The following is a 14,379-nucleotide window of genomic DNA, read 5'->3' on the forward strand; positions in this document are numbered from 1 at the left end:
TACCCTGGAACTGCTTGCCTCCTTGTGGAGACACAACATTTCAAGGTCACAGAAACGCTATGTGTTTAGATTGTGTTGAAAACGCTGAGATTTATTCAGCATCCTCAGTGGTCTAACCATTATACAGCGAAAGACTTACTACTAAAACATCCCATTAGGAGGGTCATGCCGTCATATAGATTCTGTGGCTTTTGTCTCAAGTTTGCAAGACAATCACACTGCATCCTGTACAGGAAACCCCACAGACAAGCCTAATTTGCTTTTGTTTCTTCCTCGAAGGGCACCAAAGCAAAGCTGCTTTAAAAAATAGTTGGATTTTGGAAGAAGTCATTCATTTTGGAGGGAATACGTATTTAAAAATCACAGTAATCACATTCTTCTTTGAGTCACTTTTTTTATTTTAGACCTAAAACAGGATGCTCATTTACCTTGACGTAAATTACACAGCTGATGCACAAGATAAGATAGAATTATACAAAAATATCAAACCTTTGACCTCAGAACAGTGTACAGGATACGCCATAGATGGCACATTCAAAATGCTCTTTCACACACGCAGCTAATTCTAATTATACGCCCTAAATGACTGTCACCTTGAAGCAAATTCCACAAATTTCTATGGAAAAAAAAAAAAGATGTGCTTCTTTGTTCTTTGTTCACCTAATCGTTTTCTAATAAGGCTATGCACATATTCTTAAGTAATCCCTTTGATGAGTTCAGTTCGAGGTAAGTTAGCAAAATGAGCAAACCTCATAGGGCGAGTTAGGCAGCGGGGAAAGGTGCACTGGAAGTGTGTGCCCCGGAACAGTAGTTACTAAGTGCCATGTGCTTCTTTTTAATAAAATGGGTACACAGTACATGCCGTGTATTAACGGTCTTAACTGCTTCACAGTAGCACAGCACAGCACACCATCCACAGGCCAGTGTTTCCTAACCCTGCAGCCAGGGCCGCTGCTTCCTGAGGGAGGGCAGCTGGTGCCTGGGACCGAAATGCTAATAGCCAGGATCTCCTGCATGACGCGGTTCCCGAATGAAGAATCTCCCAAACTGGTGTTGCAGACAACGGTTTCCAGGTAAGTCTGAGGGGTGTTAACCCCAGAAAGTCAGCCTGGGGTATAAGTAGGAGTGTACTTTTGCTCTCATAGTGACAAGTATATTTGTGAGTGCTGTGGGGTAGAATACATGGAATCTCAGAAAGCTTTGGCCATCTTCATGGTTGGGTAGTGCCATGTCCTCATCTACCCCCATTTCTTTTGTTCTTTTCAAAGTCTAAGTTGTCCCATGACACGATCAGCCTGTCATGGCGTCCTTCCCTGTGGCTGCTCTATGGAAAAAAGGAGAAACAATATTTGCTTTCTGTCTCTCACCCCATCTCTCTCTGGCTCTGAAAATATAGGCATAGGGACAGATGACAGTACTGGGGATTGTTTATGAACCCAGCGGGGTTTCATTCTGATTTCGTTTGAAAAAGTTCTCTTAAGATTTTTATCCTCGGTTTGTAGGTATAAATCCAACAAGTGAAAGGTCAGCTATTCAGCCTCAAACGGTGGCAGAAAAGTCTCTAAACTCCACTCCTTTCTTTAAGTGTGTACCTTGAAGCACACAAACACCAAATATGGTCACCGCGCTGAGTGTCTTTGGCCCCAGCTTTATAGCCATGATTCCTCTACTGAGATACATAAGAAATTTATGAGTCTTTGTTCGCACAATACAACATGACACTCGCCAAGTCCCTACAAGGGGCACATGGCATCTGCGGGCTGAGGAGGAAAAGGAATGCTGAGGATGGCTGCAGACTCTTTCTCCTGGTGTCCACCTTCTACCATTTAAATCCTGAGGTCTGTGGGAGCAGAAAAAGCAAGGATGGAATGTAGCAAGTCTCCGACTTATTACATACTGGGGGAAAGTTCTGCAGCATGCAAGCAACAATCTAAACGAACAAAGCTGCTCTCAAAACCAACAGTGATAAATGAGACTCAGCCTTGCACAACTATGCTGCAGGAAGATTTCACCGAGAAGTGCTCCTTCAGTGTCACTGGGGTGGGGAGCAAAGCCTTGGCTGTAGGAAGAGTAGAGGCTCTGGATTTAAGCTGGGGCCCTTTGTTATGTCATAATACTATCCATAGGTCAGGAGCTGTGTACTCTCCAGGGCAGATGTTTTAGGAAGGTTAGGGTTGGGACTTGCCTGACCCCGCATGATACTCTGTATTCTACTCAAAGCTGGTGGTTAAATCTTTTGCCCCGAATTTCTAAATTTGAGGTAAATTTTTGATATGAAAATGGAAGACACAGATTAGCTCACAAACTAATGTTGTAGTTTAATGCCATTGCTTTTTTTTTTTTTTTGGTGTTTTTTAAAAATTTATGTGTTTATTCTTTTTAGTGGTATTGTACAGCCACTACTTCCATTTGAGAAATGGTGGCATGATCATACCCTTTCCCCGTTTCCCCTTATGTGGTGGTGTTAGAACTCAAACCCAAGGCCTTGCATGACTTCACTGTGCACTCAACCCCTGGGCCACATCCAGCCTTTTTTAACAGTACAGAGTTAATGGGCAGTGCTGCTTTCAGGATTCTGGATAGAAGGAGCTTGGGGGCCACTGTCCAGTTGGAAGTTAGAGCCCAGGGTACTCACTTTTAAGTTGTGTCTGCATTTAAAGTCTTTTTTATATGCAAGTAATTTGCTTACTACATTTTTAAAGCAGCATCAGCTCAAAGAAAACCTTTTGTTCAGTTTTTGGAAATTTTCCTTGGGTGAGGATGGGAATTGTAAAATACATAAGGACAGTTGCTAAAGTCCTAATACCTCCAGTTTCTCTTATGGAGCCATGGAGAACAGTGGCCCATATGGTTGTAAACTTACAAGGAAGGATGCTGCATCTTATAAGTACATCTTACCAAATGATGCCATGCCAACCCTTCGAAGTATCATTAAGGAAATTGGATTGGAAAACCTGAATGAATGATCCATTCACTGAAGTTGGCATTCACAGCAAAAGCAGCATATCTGTTCTTAATAGGCTACCAAAGTATCTTCCTGAAACCTTCACTTGGGAAGACTGATGGGGAGAAGGGTGCTTGAGAGGTTTGGGAAATAAATGAAGCCTGCACAAAACGCCATTTTGAACAACCTATTTTCCAGAAGCCACTTTATTTGGATGATAACGTTCACCTGGTACATGAGCCTGGGCCTGGGACATGAGACCAGCTCTGGGCCTGGGTACTCTCTAGTTTGCGCCATTGTTCAGAACAGAATAAAAAGTTCATATGGAATTGATGGTGATCCCAACAAAGAAGTTACCGTCAGTCAGGGTGTTAGCTATGGCCCTACTTAGAGTAAAATCAGGGCTTTCCATACAGCCTCTACTGCAATGAAGTCCTACTGTAACACAAACTTTTTTTCTTTTTGTACAAATATTTCTGCTTTCTAATTGAGCCTAGACCTTGGTTTATGAAAGAAAAAGTAGATGACTTTTTATATTATATGCATGTTATATGTATATAATTATTCTGGCTGTGTAAGTATCAAATTTGATAAAACCATCTTTCTAGAAGCTCTTTTCAAGTATAGTTATGACAAAAGAAATATTTAGGGTCTAAGTTGCCCATGATCCTAATGCTCAGAGAAAAACACTTTAACAAATTGCATCATCAAAATTTAATCACAAAAGTCGGAAATATTTGTCAGAGAAGATCTTCCCTCATGTCACTTTCAGGCCTGAGAGTTCCTTGAGAAAGTGGGACAGTTTCCTTGTGTGTCCTGAGTAGCTCCGGTTCTCGGTGAGAGACACCCTCTGTATTTTCTTGCTTTGCATTCAATCTTTCTGCAAGTTCATATTACTTTGTTCATATTAAAGGATGGTTAATTAGCAGTCAAAGGTAAAGAGTAAGTAATTTGGAGCAGTCTACCTTCTGGGATGGAGACGAGCAGTAACTTGAAGTTTGATTAGAGCATTTGTTAGGTGTGCATAGACTCTGAACATTGGCCTGCATCTCTATCCATTCATTTTTCTATGATGTAGTATGTAGTTTATGCCAGTTGTGGGCTATAGTGTCCCAAACTACCTAGTAAGACCTGACACACATTTCTAGGAATTCTGCAAGACGAATTGGGTCAAGTTAGTCATATGAAAGTGGCTATGGAAACAATAAAGCCCCAGAAGTTCGATACTGGGGCACTTTTCCTCTTGAAGAACAAGTTGTTGAGTAATTTACTTGTGTTCCATGGCATGTTTACTCAGGAAAGACAATGCACGCAGAGTTCAGTTCATAGTGGAAGCAGCAGTGCTTTAAAAAAAATCAAAGTTACAAAATATTTGGTGATTTTAGTTAAAGCTGTAAGTTCATAAATAGTCTTAAACATCACCCAATATTCTTATTGTCTTAAAATAACATCATAGAGTTAAGTACATTTCTTAATTATTTATATGTTCTGGAATAATTCCATAAAGCTAATTTTGGACATCTGTTATCATTTTTAAAACCAAAGCCTCTGTATTTATATTTTTACTTTATGAAATAACAAACTTAAATATTAATGAAAGTGAATACTGTATAAAAAAGCAAAGGAAACAAACTTTCATCACTGGTGTGGCTTTTGTGTGCTTCTTTTTTTTTGCTTTTTCTTTTTGTAAATTCTGTCTTTGCATATTCTTGTTCCATGTTGAAATGGTATCTGTATGTGTGTGCACATAATTATACATATGCAGACTCAGTTACGGTAATAGAGAAATGAGTTATCTGGTTCCTTAAATAGTTACTACTAGCCAGGAATATCTTATGTTAGAACCGGTAGGCAAGTGGCTTTGGCACCATTTTATCTGTCCAAACGGTTCTTTCCCTCTTTTCTTAAAAGTTGAAAATGTCCTCATTTCTGCTTCTCTCCTTTGGCTTAACAACCCATTTAGTTTAAATATGCCCACCTAGGGCTCAGTGTACAAAGTTCAATGCCTTGCCGTCCCAGATGTCAAACATGAATCTAAATGCATCAGTTGAATTTCATTTCCAAAGGCATGGAGCTAGGAGCAGGGATGCTGGGTACATGTGTGCTGGAGTTGGACACCATGGTAATGAAGCAAGAAACATCTGAGTTCTGCTGGGGGAAAAAGAGCAGGAGGAAAGTATGACTTCTGACTCTGGCAAGAGGCAGTGAGCATGGAAAACACACCTTTTTTCTTCAAATTTTCTGTCAACACTTCCTCCAGCCAGGGATGACAGTGGCATCCTCGTGTCCGTCTGTTAGGCCTTAGGATCTTACACGTAAGGTTGGAGAGCTAAGAGGTAGGCTGTATCAGAGCCCTAAGATAATTCCCCAGAAATACCATTTTGAAAATCAAACCCACAGCATTTAATTTCTCTGTTGGCTTGCTGTGCTTTGAGGAGAGCAGAGGCCAGCTCTTTCTTCATATTGACAGGTTCTGGACTCATGGTGGTCAGTCAGGTGGTGAAGCAGCTTTGGGGCAGGACGGCCAGCAAATTTTACAGCAGTAGTTCGCACATGGAACATTCATTCACTGTTATTTGTCTTAGAAATGGAGCAATCCGGGAGCTGACATCACAGCAGAGTCTGAGGACCTTGGGAATTGCTTCAGAAACACAGATGTACATGCAAATGAGCTGTGTCTTTCTGTTAGTTTAAGCTTTCAAGGTGTGCATTTTTTAAAATTACCTGGGTTTCTGTTTAAATGCCAACTCAAGAGACTGCATTTTCAATACTAACATAAAATGTGTTTGGAAAATTAAGAATTAAAAATAAATAAACACTCATATTTTGGGGTTTTAAATGAACCCTATACCAAAGGGTTAAGAAGCCTCCTACTTAATATAACATCTTGGAAGCATTAGCACTAAGCAGCCGCTCAGCAAAGGTGACGTCAGCCTTTTTGGGTCATCTATCTGTCCTCTCAGTTTCATTAAGAAACCCTCTGGACATCACACACATAGTGTGGCTCTTTATGACTAAGAACTGCTATGCTACACAAACTGCTTTAAGTGTTATTTTTTTCTTTATAAAAGAGTTTTGTGTTTTAGAGCTCAGTATATATTAAACACTTTTACTTTTTGTAAAAGTTTAAATTAATAGATTCAGTGCATGTTTTTTAAATAAGGTCTCTATCTTGACCTTACATCTCTCTCTATCTTACATAGAATTTAAGCCCAATTGTACTATTTTCCAATCACGTTGGAAAACATTCTCTCCAACTAAAGAACCCAAGATGTTACTGAATGTCAACTCTATGATTTAATTTCATTTTCTGTCCATATTGTACATGGGCTCTGCTAAGCAAAGTTTTTCTCATTTGGATTGGGGGATCTTTTTCACTCCAGTCCTTCGTTGGCATTTACAAAAGCTGAGTGTCACTCTGAAGGTGTGGCCAAGGGGAAAAGCTTCATTTATATTGTGCTGAGAGTTGCTGTTTCAGTGACCCCAAAGCTCTTCTTGTACATCCCTTAAAATATGCTGCATGGCAAGGCTGCATCGCCAGGGGTGAGTGATCAGAGAGCAGTCAACTGAGTTCATGATAGAGGCAGCTCCTGATCCCCTCACTCAGAGATCCACATGGAGACTGAGCTGCCCATTGGCCACATCTGAGCAGGGGGTCTAGGTCCTATCCATGCATGGTCAGGGGATGAGGGGAAGAAAGAGGGAGTGTGGGACTGGGGGAGGGGGCTGCAATCAGGATATATAATGAATAAATTGTGAAGAAAAAAATAAAAATTAAAAAAATACTCTGTATGGCATTTAAACACATAAACACACTTATGTCGATGATTCTTCTTTAAAAAAATTTGTCATTTCACTTACTCAACAAAAATGAGTAAGTATTAAAAATATTTCTCATCACTTTCTATACTACATCTTTGGGTCCACTTTTTGGATCACACTTGATTGTCACTTTCCCAGTGAGTAAATCCCAGATGGATGACAGATTACATAGAGTTATGTGATCATGTCTTTGGTTAATTTTCTGAATTTCTTCTCACATGATTGAGGCAAACCTGAGGATAGATCATTGAATAATTGTTTGTTTGTTTTTTTCTCCTGTAAAATATTTCATTTCTCCATTTTCTTTTTTAGTGGCCTTTTGAAGAATCCAATCTGTTGAGAAAATATAAAATATAACACAATCAATTATTTTAATTCAGGCAATAGAGCTAATCTGGAGATAATCCAATTTAATAATGAATTAGAAAATCTGGGCATTTAATTAATGCAAGTAACAGATGTAGATTTTTACTGATCATTTACTACTGGGTGTTGAGAGTTTGACATCTGTCAAACTGCTACTTCACCCTATTTCTCTACACTAGTTAAGTATATATCCTAGTAACATGCATGTGTGGGACAAACAGAATTCTGGGAAATGTTTTGTGAGACAAATGAACCATAGTTAATCAACACTGTTTCTACTTTGTCATCATCATCCTCATTTTTTTAAGTGGCAGAAAAAAATCCATCAAATAACCACTGGTGACAAATTAAAATTCTTAGAGTTCAGAGTGAGCTTGGTGGATGACCATGGATAGGTGTCAGGGAAATGTCTGAATTTTCTAGATGACTCTAAAGCTTTCTAGAAGAAGCTTCTCAAAGGACCCTATGTTATTTACCTATGAAAACAGAGTAGTGCGCTGACAGTAAGAAAAAAAAAATCATGTACTGGTTAATGTAAATCGCATTTCATTATTCTTTTCATTGGACCATCAGCAAAATTAATCAGCCTTATATTTACTTCATGTTATACAGTAAACAAGACCAATGGACACTAGATAAGCCTTTGGAAGTGAGCTAACCCTATTTTAAAATTTATTGAACATGTTAAATCTCATTTAAATAATTTAATCTCCTTTAAACCTAACACTTAAAAAAAAAAGGCGTAGTTCCTTAGGAGCTGTCTATTTTGCATTTGGGACAGTGGTTTTCATTGGTCTGTTAGACTAGCCTGAATCGCCAGAGAGCCCTTGGGGGAGGGTAGAAAGCAGGGCGCATCTGGCTCCGGGACTATAATCACCTTATAACTATATGCCAACATGCAAAGCTTTTCTTCGAGATTGATTTTTATTACATATAATTGTGTGTTGCTCTGTGTGTGGGTTTGCGCACGTGAGAGCTGGTGCCCTCCGAAGTTACAAGGGTCAGAACTCTCTGCTGTTACAGGTAGACATGAGCCGTGATGGGGGTACTGGAAACTGAGCTGGGCTCCCTTACGGGAGCAGTCCATGCTCTTAACTGTCCAGCCTTCACAACCACATCACCCTGTTCCTTTTCTTCATGTGTGTTTATTTGGGCTGGATCTTGGGTTCATGCTTGTAAGCCAAGCGCCTTCCTAACTGAGCTGTCTCCCCAGCCTGGGCCTACACACTTCATGAATGATGATGGCCACTCAAGGGCTTAGGCCAAGCAGATAATGAAAACTAAGCATCTCTCAGTAAGTTAGGAAGTTGCCATCAGGGCTGTCGTCTGCCAGAATCTAGTCGGTAGAAAACAAGGAAGGGATAAGAGAACGAGAGAATGTGAAAGCTGCCGTGAGTTTGTGCTTTCCTGAACGCCAATCATTTCCTCCATGGCTACACAGGAGCTCCATATTTGGATTCCACTCAGCCCTTCTGTGCCCATATGCCCCGCAGTGGCAGTAAGTCAGAGAGGGCTCCCCAGAGTGGGACTCTTTCTCTCAAGACCAGCTCCTTTCCCTGCCTCCCTCGTTTTTTAAATTTTTCTAAGAGTCCACCTTTGAGATGGGACTTCTGTGATCTCAACTCCTCCACTCAACAAATTCTCCAAATACTAATTTTATCAAGGGAAGCTGAGTACTTAGCCTAGAGATTAGAATATAATTTGCAGTTCCTGAGTACACAAACCGAGACAATCTTAGCCAAAGTTTGAAAAACAAAATGTTTGCTTTTTGTTTGTTTGTTTGTTTTGTTTTTTTGAGACAGGGTCTCTCTTTGTAGTCTTGGCTGTCCTGGACTTGGCTTTGTAGACCAGGCTGGCCTCGAACTCAAGGATATCCACCTGCCTCTGCCTCCATCAGTGCTTGGATTACAGGAGTGTGCCACAGCACCCGGCTAACAAAAAGTAAGTTTGTAACCCCCAGGCTTTCTCTGGAATTTTGTTTTTCTGTTTTGATTTCTGTATTATAAATTCTCCTCTTTAGAATTAACCTAGTTCAAAACCCTGTGGCAAGAAGTAGGCCGTCAATACATAATGTAAAGTGATTGTTAAGTAAATAAATGAATAGCAATAAATAAAAGATTAAAAAGTAATCCAGTGCTATACCTCCTTATGCATGTTATCCTCCTTATCCTTCTCCTGGGTGCCTGAAACATGGCCGTAGAGTCTCAGGCACACAGTTTTTGTTTTGTTTTTACCCTATTTGTACATTTTTTTTATGATAAAAGTGATATGAATTAGTCACAGCAAGAAATTAACACCAATGGCTAATAGTCATTCTAACATTGTGTTATGATGAAAGCTAGGCAAGTGTCTTTTTTTAGTAAATTTCTCAAGGGGTCTTATTATACTGGATTATATTCTGAAGTATAGTTGACTAGATCCTGCAATTATCCAGAGAGAAACTCTGGCTAGAGGGTCTCCCGTGTGCTCCTTCAGTGAATGACGGTGGGTGCGGAACAGAGCTGCAAGTGCTGGGACTTTGCCGTCAGCACGAATCAAATCAGCAAAGGCACGCTCTCCTTTCCCACTTCGGACTGCGGCTCTCTGCTTTATGTTACTCTGAACTGAACCGGGGAACTTTATTCTAAAACCAAGCCTTTTACGTGTCTCAAGGACTTCATGGCCCTGGGCCCCGTACTGTGCTGCAGCGGAATCTATTGAAAAAAGAATGTAGTTGTTTAGTAGTTGATAATCTTAGGAGAGTTGCTGAGGGGGGTGAGGGGAACTTTACCTTTGTTTTCATGTTTACAGGTGTAAAATGCAGTTACAGGACATGCTTGGTTGTATCAACACACAGAATGCAATCAGTAAATAAGTATTCAAAATCTTATTCAGAACATTGCTGGCTGCATGGCCCCGAAAACGTGCAAAAGCTTGTCTGCACGTTCGCTTCCTCCTCTACAAACCAAGGTTCTCAGTAGGGAGGACACTTTAAGGCAGGGTGCTCAACAGAGCTCCTAGCACCCTCCCTCTGTCTACCTCAGAATCAGAGTTCTGATTATGAAGCCTATTGTCAGGAGGTATTTGAACTAATGAAACGACGTTTGTTAAAGGAATTACTGGAAATGCTTTTATTTTCATACTCCGGTGTTTTCAGACCAGGGCTTTAAAAATAGGTGGATGAAAATCCGAGTTTGTCTGTTTGATTTAAACAGAGGTATGAAGCCAGAGAGAACCCATCCAAAATTAGCCCTGGCTATCCTCTTCTCTTTGCTAACACCATATGAACTTCCCAGCTAATCAGGCCAAGCACGCTAGGAGGCACCATCAGGCACAGTAGGAATCAAGAGATGCTTCTGAGAGGAGAAACCACAGCCTGTGTGCCCAGCACAACCTGTAAACCAGGCCTTGGGTACCACCGTGTGGCAGAGTCAGGTATTGCAGAGAGCACTGGCCTCTTGCATCTTCAGAGGAAGAAAGGACAGAGAATTGGGACTTTGCTAGAGAGTAGTTTTTATTTATGGAACTGAGTGCCACTTGTGCATATTCTTCTGGGAGGAAATCCTCCAAAGAGGAAATTTGTCATCACAAAAAAGCCAGAAAGGATGGTAACAGCTGTAGTTCAGCAGGAAAGAAACTTGTTATACAAACTATTTGGTTAAATAATTCCGTTGTTCATGCGTTAGAAAGATGAGCATGTAGCCACGTTTCTATCCTCACATAATTTATCTAAAAAAGTAGGAGGTAAAATACAGAAACATGTTAATTCCAGAAAAATTCTAATTCCATGTTTAATTGGGAAAAAAAAACATTGAATTCAGCTTTTCTATGGAATTTTGTTTTTTGGTAAATACATCATAAAAGCTATCAACATAGCTTGTTTGAAAATGGTATGTTCTTACATTTTTCACCTTAAACAAACCATCTTAGTAAATATCAAAATAACTGGAGAGAAAACAGATTACTACTTGGTGTTTTAAAAGGATTTGATACAGAGGATCTGTGGACTTTATGTTCTTCATTACATCAGTTAACTATCATATTGCTTGTTACTTATACATCCACAAAAGTATTGTAGAAAATGTGTTTTTTTTTTTCTGTTTATACACCAAAGAAGCATTTTATCTCTAAGACACATAGAATGGTATGGCTAAAACCAGGTTCATGTCAACCATGAATCTATACCTTTTATGTCCTCATTGACATAAGAGTTCAATCTTTACTTTTGCCATAAAACAAAATTTTTGTTTTTCCTACTTTTAAAAGATTCACATACCCTTACTAACATCCTAGCTAAATGTTAAACGCTCTTCAATAAGCCTCACCTCTAAAGGGGTCCCTAGGAGTTTTATATCCCCAAGTGAGGCAACCATTTTTCCTTTGCAAAATAGATATGTATATAGTATTTGATGTATGAAATATTTTATTTTAATTTTTTTTAAATCTGGCTTATCACAAGTGTTTACATACCGTTATGTTCCAAAGCATCGATCACGGGTAACCTGCTTTGCCGATCGTCTGTTGGTGGTTGGAATAAACAGAACAGCTGAGGTGCTTACCTTCCACAGCGCTAAGATGAGCAGCATTAACAGCAGCAGACCCGCGAACGCGCTCAGGAGGATGACCCACAGTGGCACTCTGCCTGGGAGCCCGTCTTTGGACACTTGAACAGCCAGCTGAAAGTATTAAACAAGGCTGTCAACGCTGATAAACACCCATTAGGGCTCCCGGAACACTGAGTTCTTGCAGGCGATATTTTTCTAACAGTGTAATTAATCTCGCGACTGTATACAGAGAAAACATTGGGTTTACATTTAAAAATGCCTTTCCTTTACTAAAAATGTCCAATAATAGCAAATTTATTATCACTAAAAAGTAGAGCACTTAGGAACAGAATTTTACAACTTACATGGCAGGGCTCATCCAGATGGAATTTCTAAAGTTTCCCATGATAAGACGAGAGAATCATGCTTTTGTCTAAAACAAGTCCCTTGGCTTTATTTTCTAAAATGTCGAGAGTGAAAGAATTGTATTTCTACTAAGGATTCAGCTTGAATGGCCTCATCTTTGTTTTGGATTTCCCAAAAACTAAGTGAAGGAGTTTTAAATATTATATATTTACATATAAATATGTTTACATATTTGCTATTTATATATCTACATATAAATACATAAAATATAAATCTATATATTGACATAAAATGTCTGTATATTATGCATGTGAATATTTAAATATATATGTATATATTTAATACTACATAAGTATATATAAAGTATATATAAGTATATATATTTACTTACATATAGTTATGTATAAATATATATGTATAAGTCTATAGGTTTAGATATATGAGTGTATATATATTTACTTATATGTGTAGTTTTAAATATATATTTAAATACACACACAGTATACAGGCAATTACTGTAATAGATTTTATAATGTTAGCTCCTAAGGAGGAAACTCACAAGCATCTATTCGTCACTAAAGTAAACATGGAAACATCCAGTTACTGTTACTGTTAAAAGCAACAAAGTAAAACATGGTCCATGCGTTATAAACAGCATGGCTTTCCTAGATCCTAAGGAGTAAGCAAGCCCATGCCTGAAATCACATTAGAAACAAACGAAAAGGAAACCAAACCATTTCCGACCAGAGTCAAATCAGTCGCTGCTTAAATCCCTGTATAGAATCAGAAAACACCACGGACAGATTGGAGTGAAATGCATATTATTTTCGAACGCGTAGCTGCTCTTACCCCTCGTTTCCAGTTGCTAGACTACCATGGACAAGTTTGCAGTGAAATCCGTAACGCTTTCAGACGCAGTGCTAGACTACCATGGACAAGTTTGCTGTGAAATCCGTAACGCAGCCGCACTTACCTCTCGTTTCTGGTTGCTGCTACTTAAAATCAGCGACGAGTTCTCACTCTGAAGTTCTCCCCTTATAGTGAGATTTAAGCTGGAAAAATGTGCCTGAAAAGCAGGTATGATTCATTATTAATGTGCCGTGCCGACCAAGGTGAGAGGTGCTCCTGTCTGAGCAGAATAATCATCACATCTGCTGCGTTCACCCACGCAAGACTGGGCAAGATCACCCCAGCTAAAGGTTCCAGTGTGGACTGGGAGAGGCTCCCGGCGTCCCACCTTTAGCTGAGAAACTCTTGATAGCTCCTGGGGAAGGGAAAGTCACTTTTCTTAAAAACAAAACAAAACATATTTCTAACTAAAAATATAGTTACATCACTCTCCTTTCCCTTCCCTCCATCCAACCCTTTCCCATGGACCCCCACTCCCTACCAGATCCATCACCTTCTTTATTGAGGTTACATATAAGTAAATGGAAAGCACAGTCTGCTGAGTCTATTCAGTGTTGCTAGGACTGTGGCCGCCGCTGGGCTCCCCATGTCCTGGAGGATGACCTCACACCCAGGCCTGTTGCCTTCGGTGGGTTAAAGAGTGAAAATAAATACAAAGTTATAAGACGGAGACGAGATGTTGGGGGTGGCTGGGGGAGGAATTGGAAGAGGGATTGAGGTGTAGATGTGATCGAGATGTACCGTGTACATGTGTGGAACTTTTGAAAAAGAAAATAGAAAAAAATGCTGAGATTGTTCTGTGAGACTAATTCAGTGATGAATTAATCCCCTCCCTCCACCAAACTGTCCCTTAGTTCCTTCTTATCGAATGGGAATTAAAAACTTCAAAATAATTTCTACTCAGATTTTTCTCTAGAAAAAAAAAAAAAACTTCAAACTTGCCTCATAGGCATCTAGGTGTGGGATAGCTTCATTCCAATGATGAGGACTATGCAGAGGTATTTGTTAAGGATTGTGCATGAAGTTAATAATACTAAACCCCCATGACATGTTATCATCTTCATAGGACCAAACCTGAAATTCTCGGTTTGTATGATCGACTCAATATTTCTTTGAAGAAACGAACAAGAAATACAAAATACAACAAACTGTGTTTTAAAACATTCTGCTTTCAGATAGATGTGGCTTTGTGAGGGGTAAAGAATGTTCCTGTATAGACTGTCTGAAAACGAATCACCACTCTACAGTGTATTCAAGCTCTCTGCTTTGCTAATCATACCTCGGAATGTCACACTCTCACTCTTTGAACCTTACTCAGGTCCCAAACTATTAAGATAAACATAAAATTCAGCGCTGGAGAAGTGTTTCTCGTTTATAGTGCAAAGATTTAAGAATGAGAGAGCCCGGGAACACTTTGTCGGGGAACTTAGGAGGAAATGTTGTTACTCA

General features: G+C 39.5%; 1 protein-coding gene across 2 annotated transcripts in view; it reads right to left on the bottom strand.

Moving 5' to 3' along the window:
- Positions 1-374: 374 nt before the first annotated feature.
- Itga1 (integrin subunit alpha 1) overlaps positions 375-14,379 on the bottom strand; it is a 154,603-nt gene continuing 140,598 nt past the window's right edge. For both annotated transcript variants that reach the window (XM_060385733.1, XM_060385734.1), the window contains 3 exons: positions 12,995-13,087; positions 11,671-11,787; positions 375-7,099 (listed from right to left, as the gene is read on the bottom strand). In XM_060385733.1, the coding sequence (XP_060241716.1) occupies positions 7,055-7,099; positions 11,671-11,787; positions 12,995-13,087 (255 nt within the window). In that variant the 3' untranslated portion in view covers positions 375-7,054. The remainder of the gene's footprint in view (positions 7,100-11,670; positions 11,788-12,994; positions 13,088-14,379) is intronic.

Source organism: Meriones unguiculatus, chromosome 6, assembly GCF_030254825.1.
Source record: "Meriones unguiculatus strain TT.TT164.6M chromosome 6, Bangor_MerUng_6.1, whole genome shotgun sequence".
In the NCBI taxonomy this organism is placed as follows: domain Eukaryota; kingdom Metazoa; phylum Chordata; class Mammalia; order Rodentia; family Muridae; genus Meriones; species Meriones unguiculatus.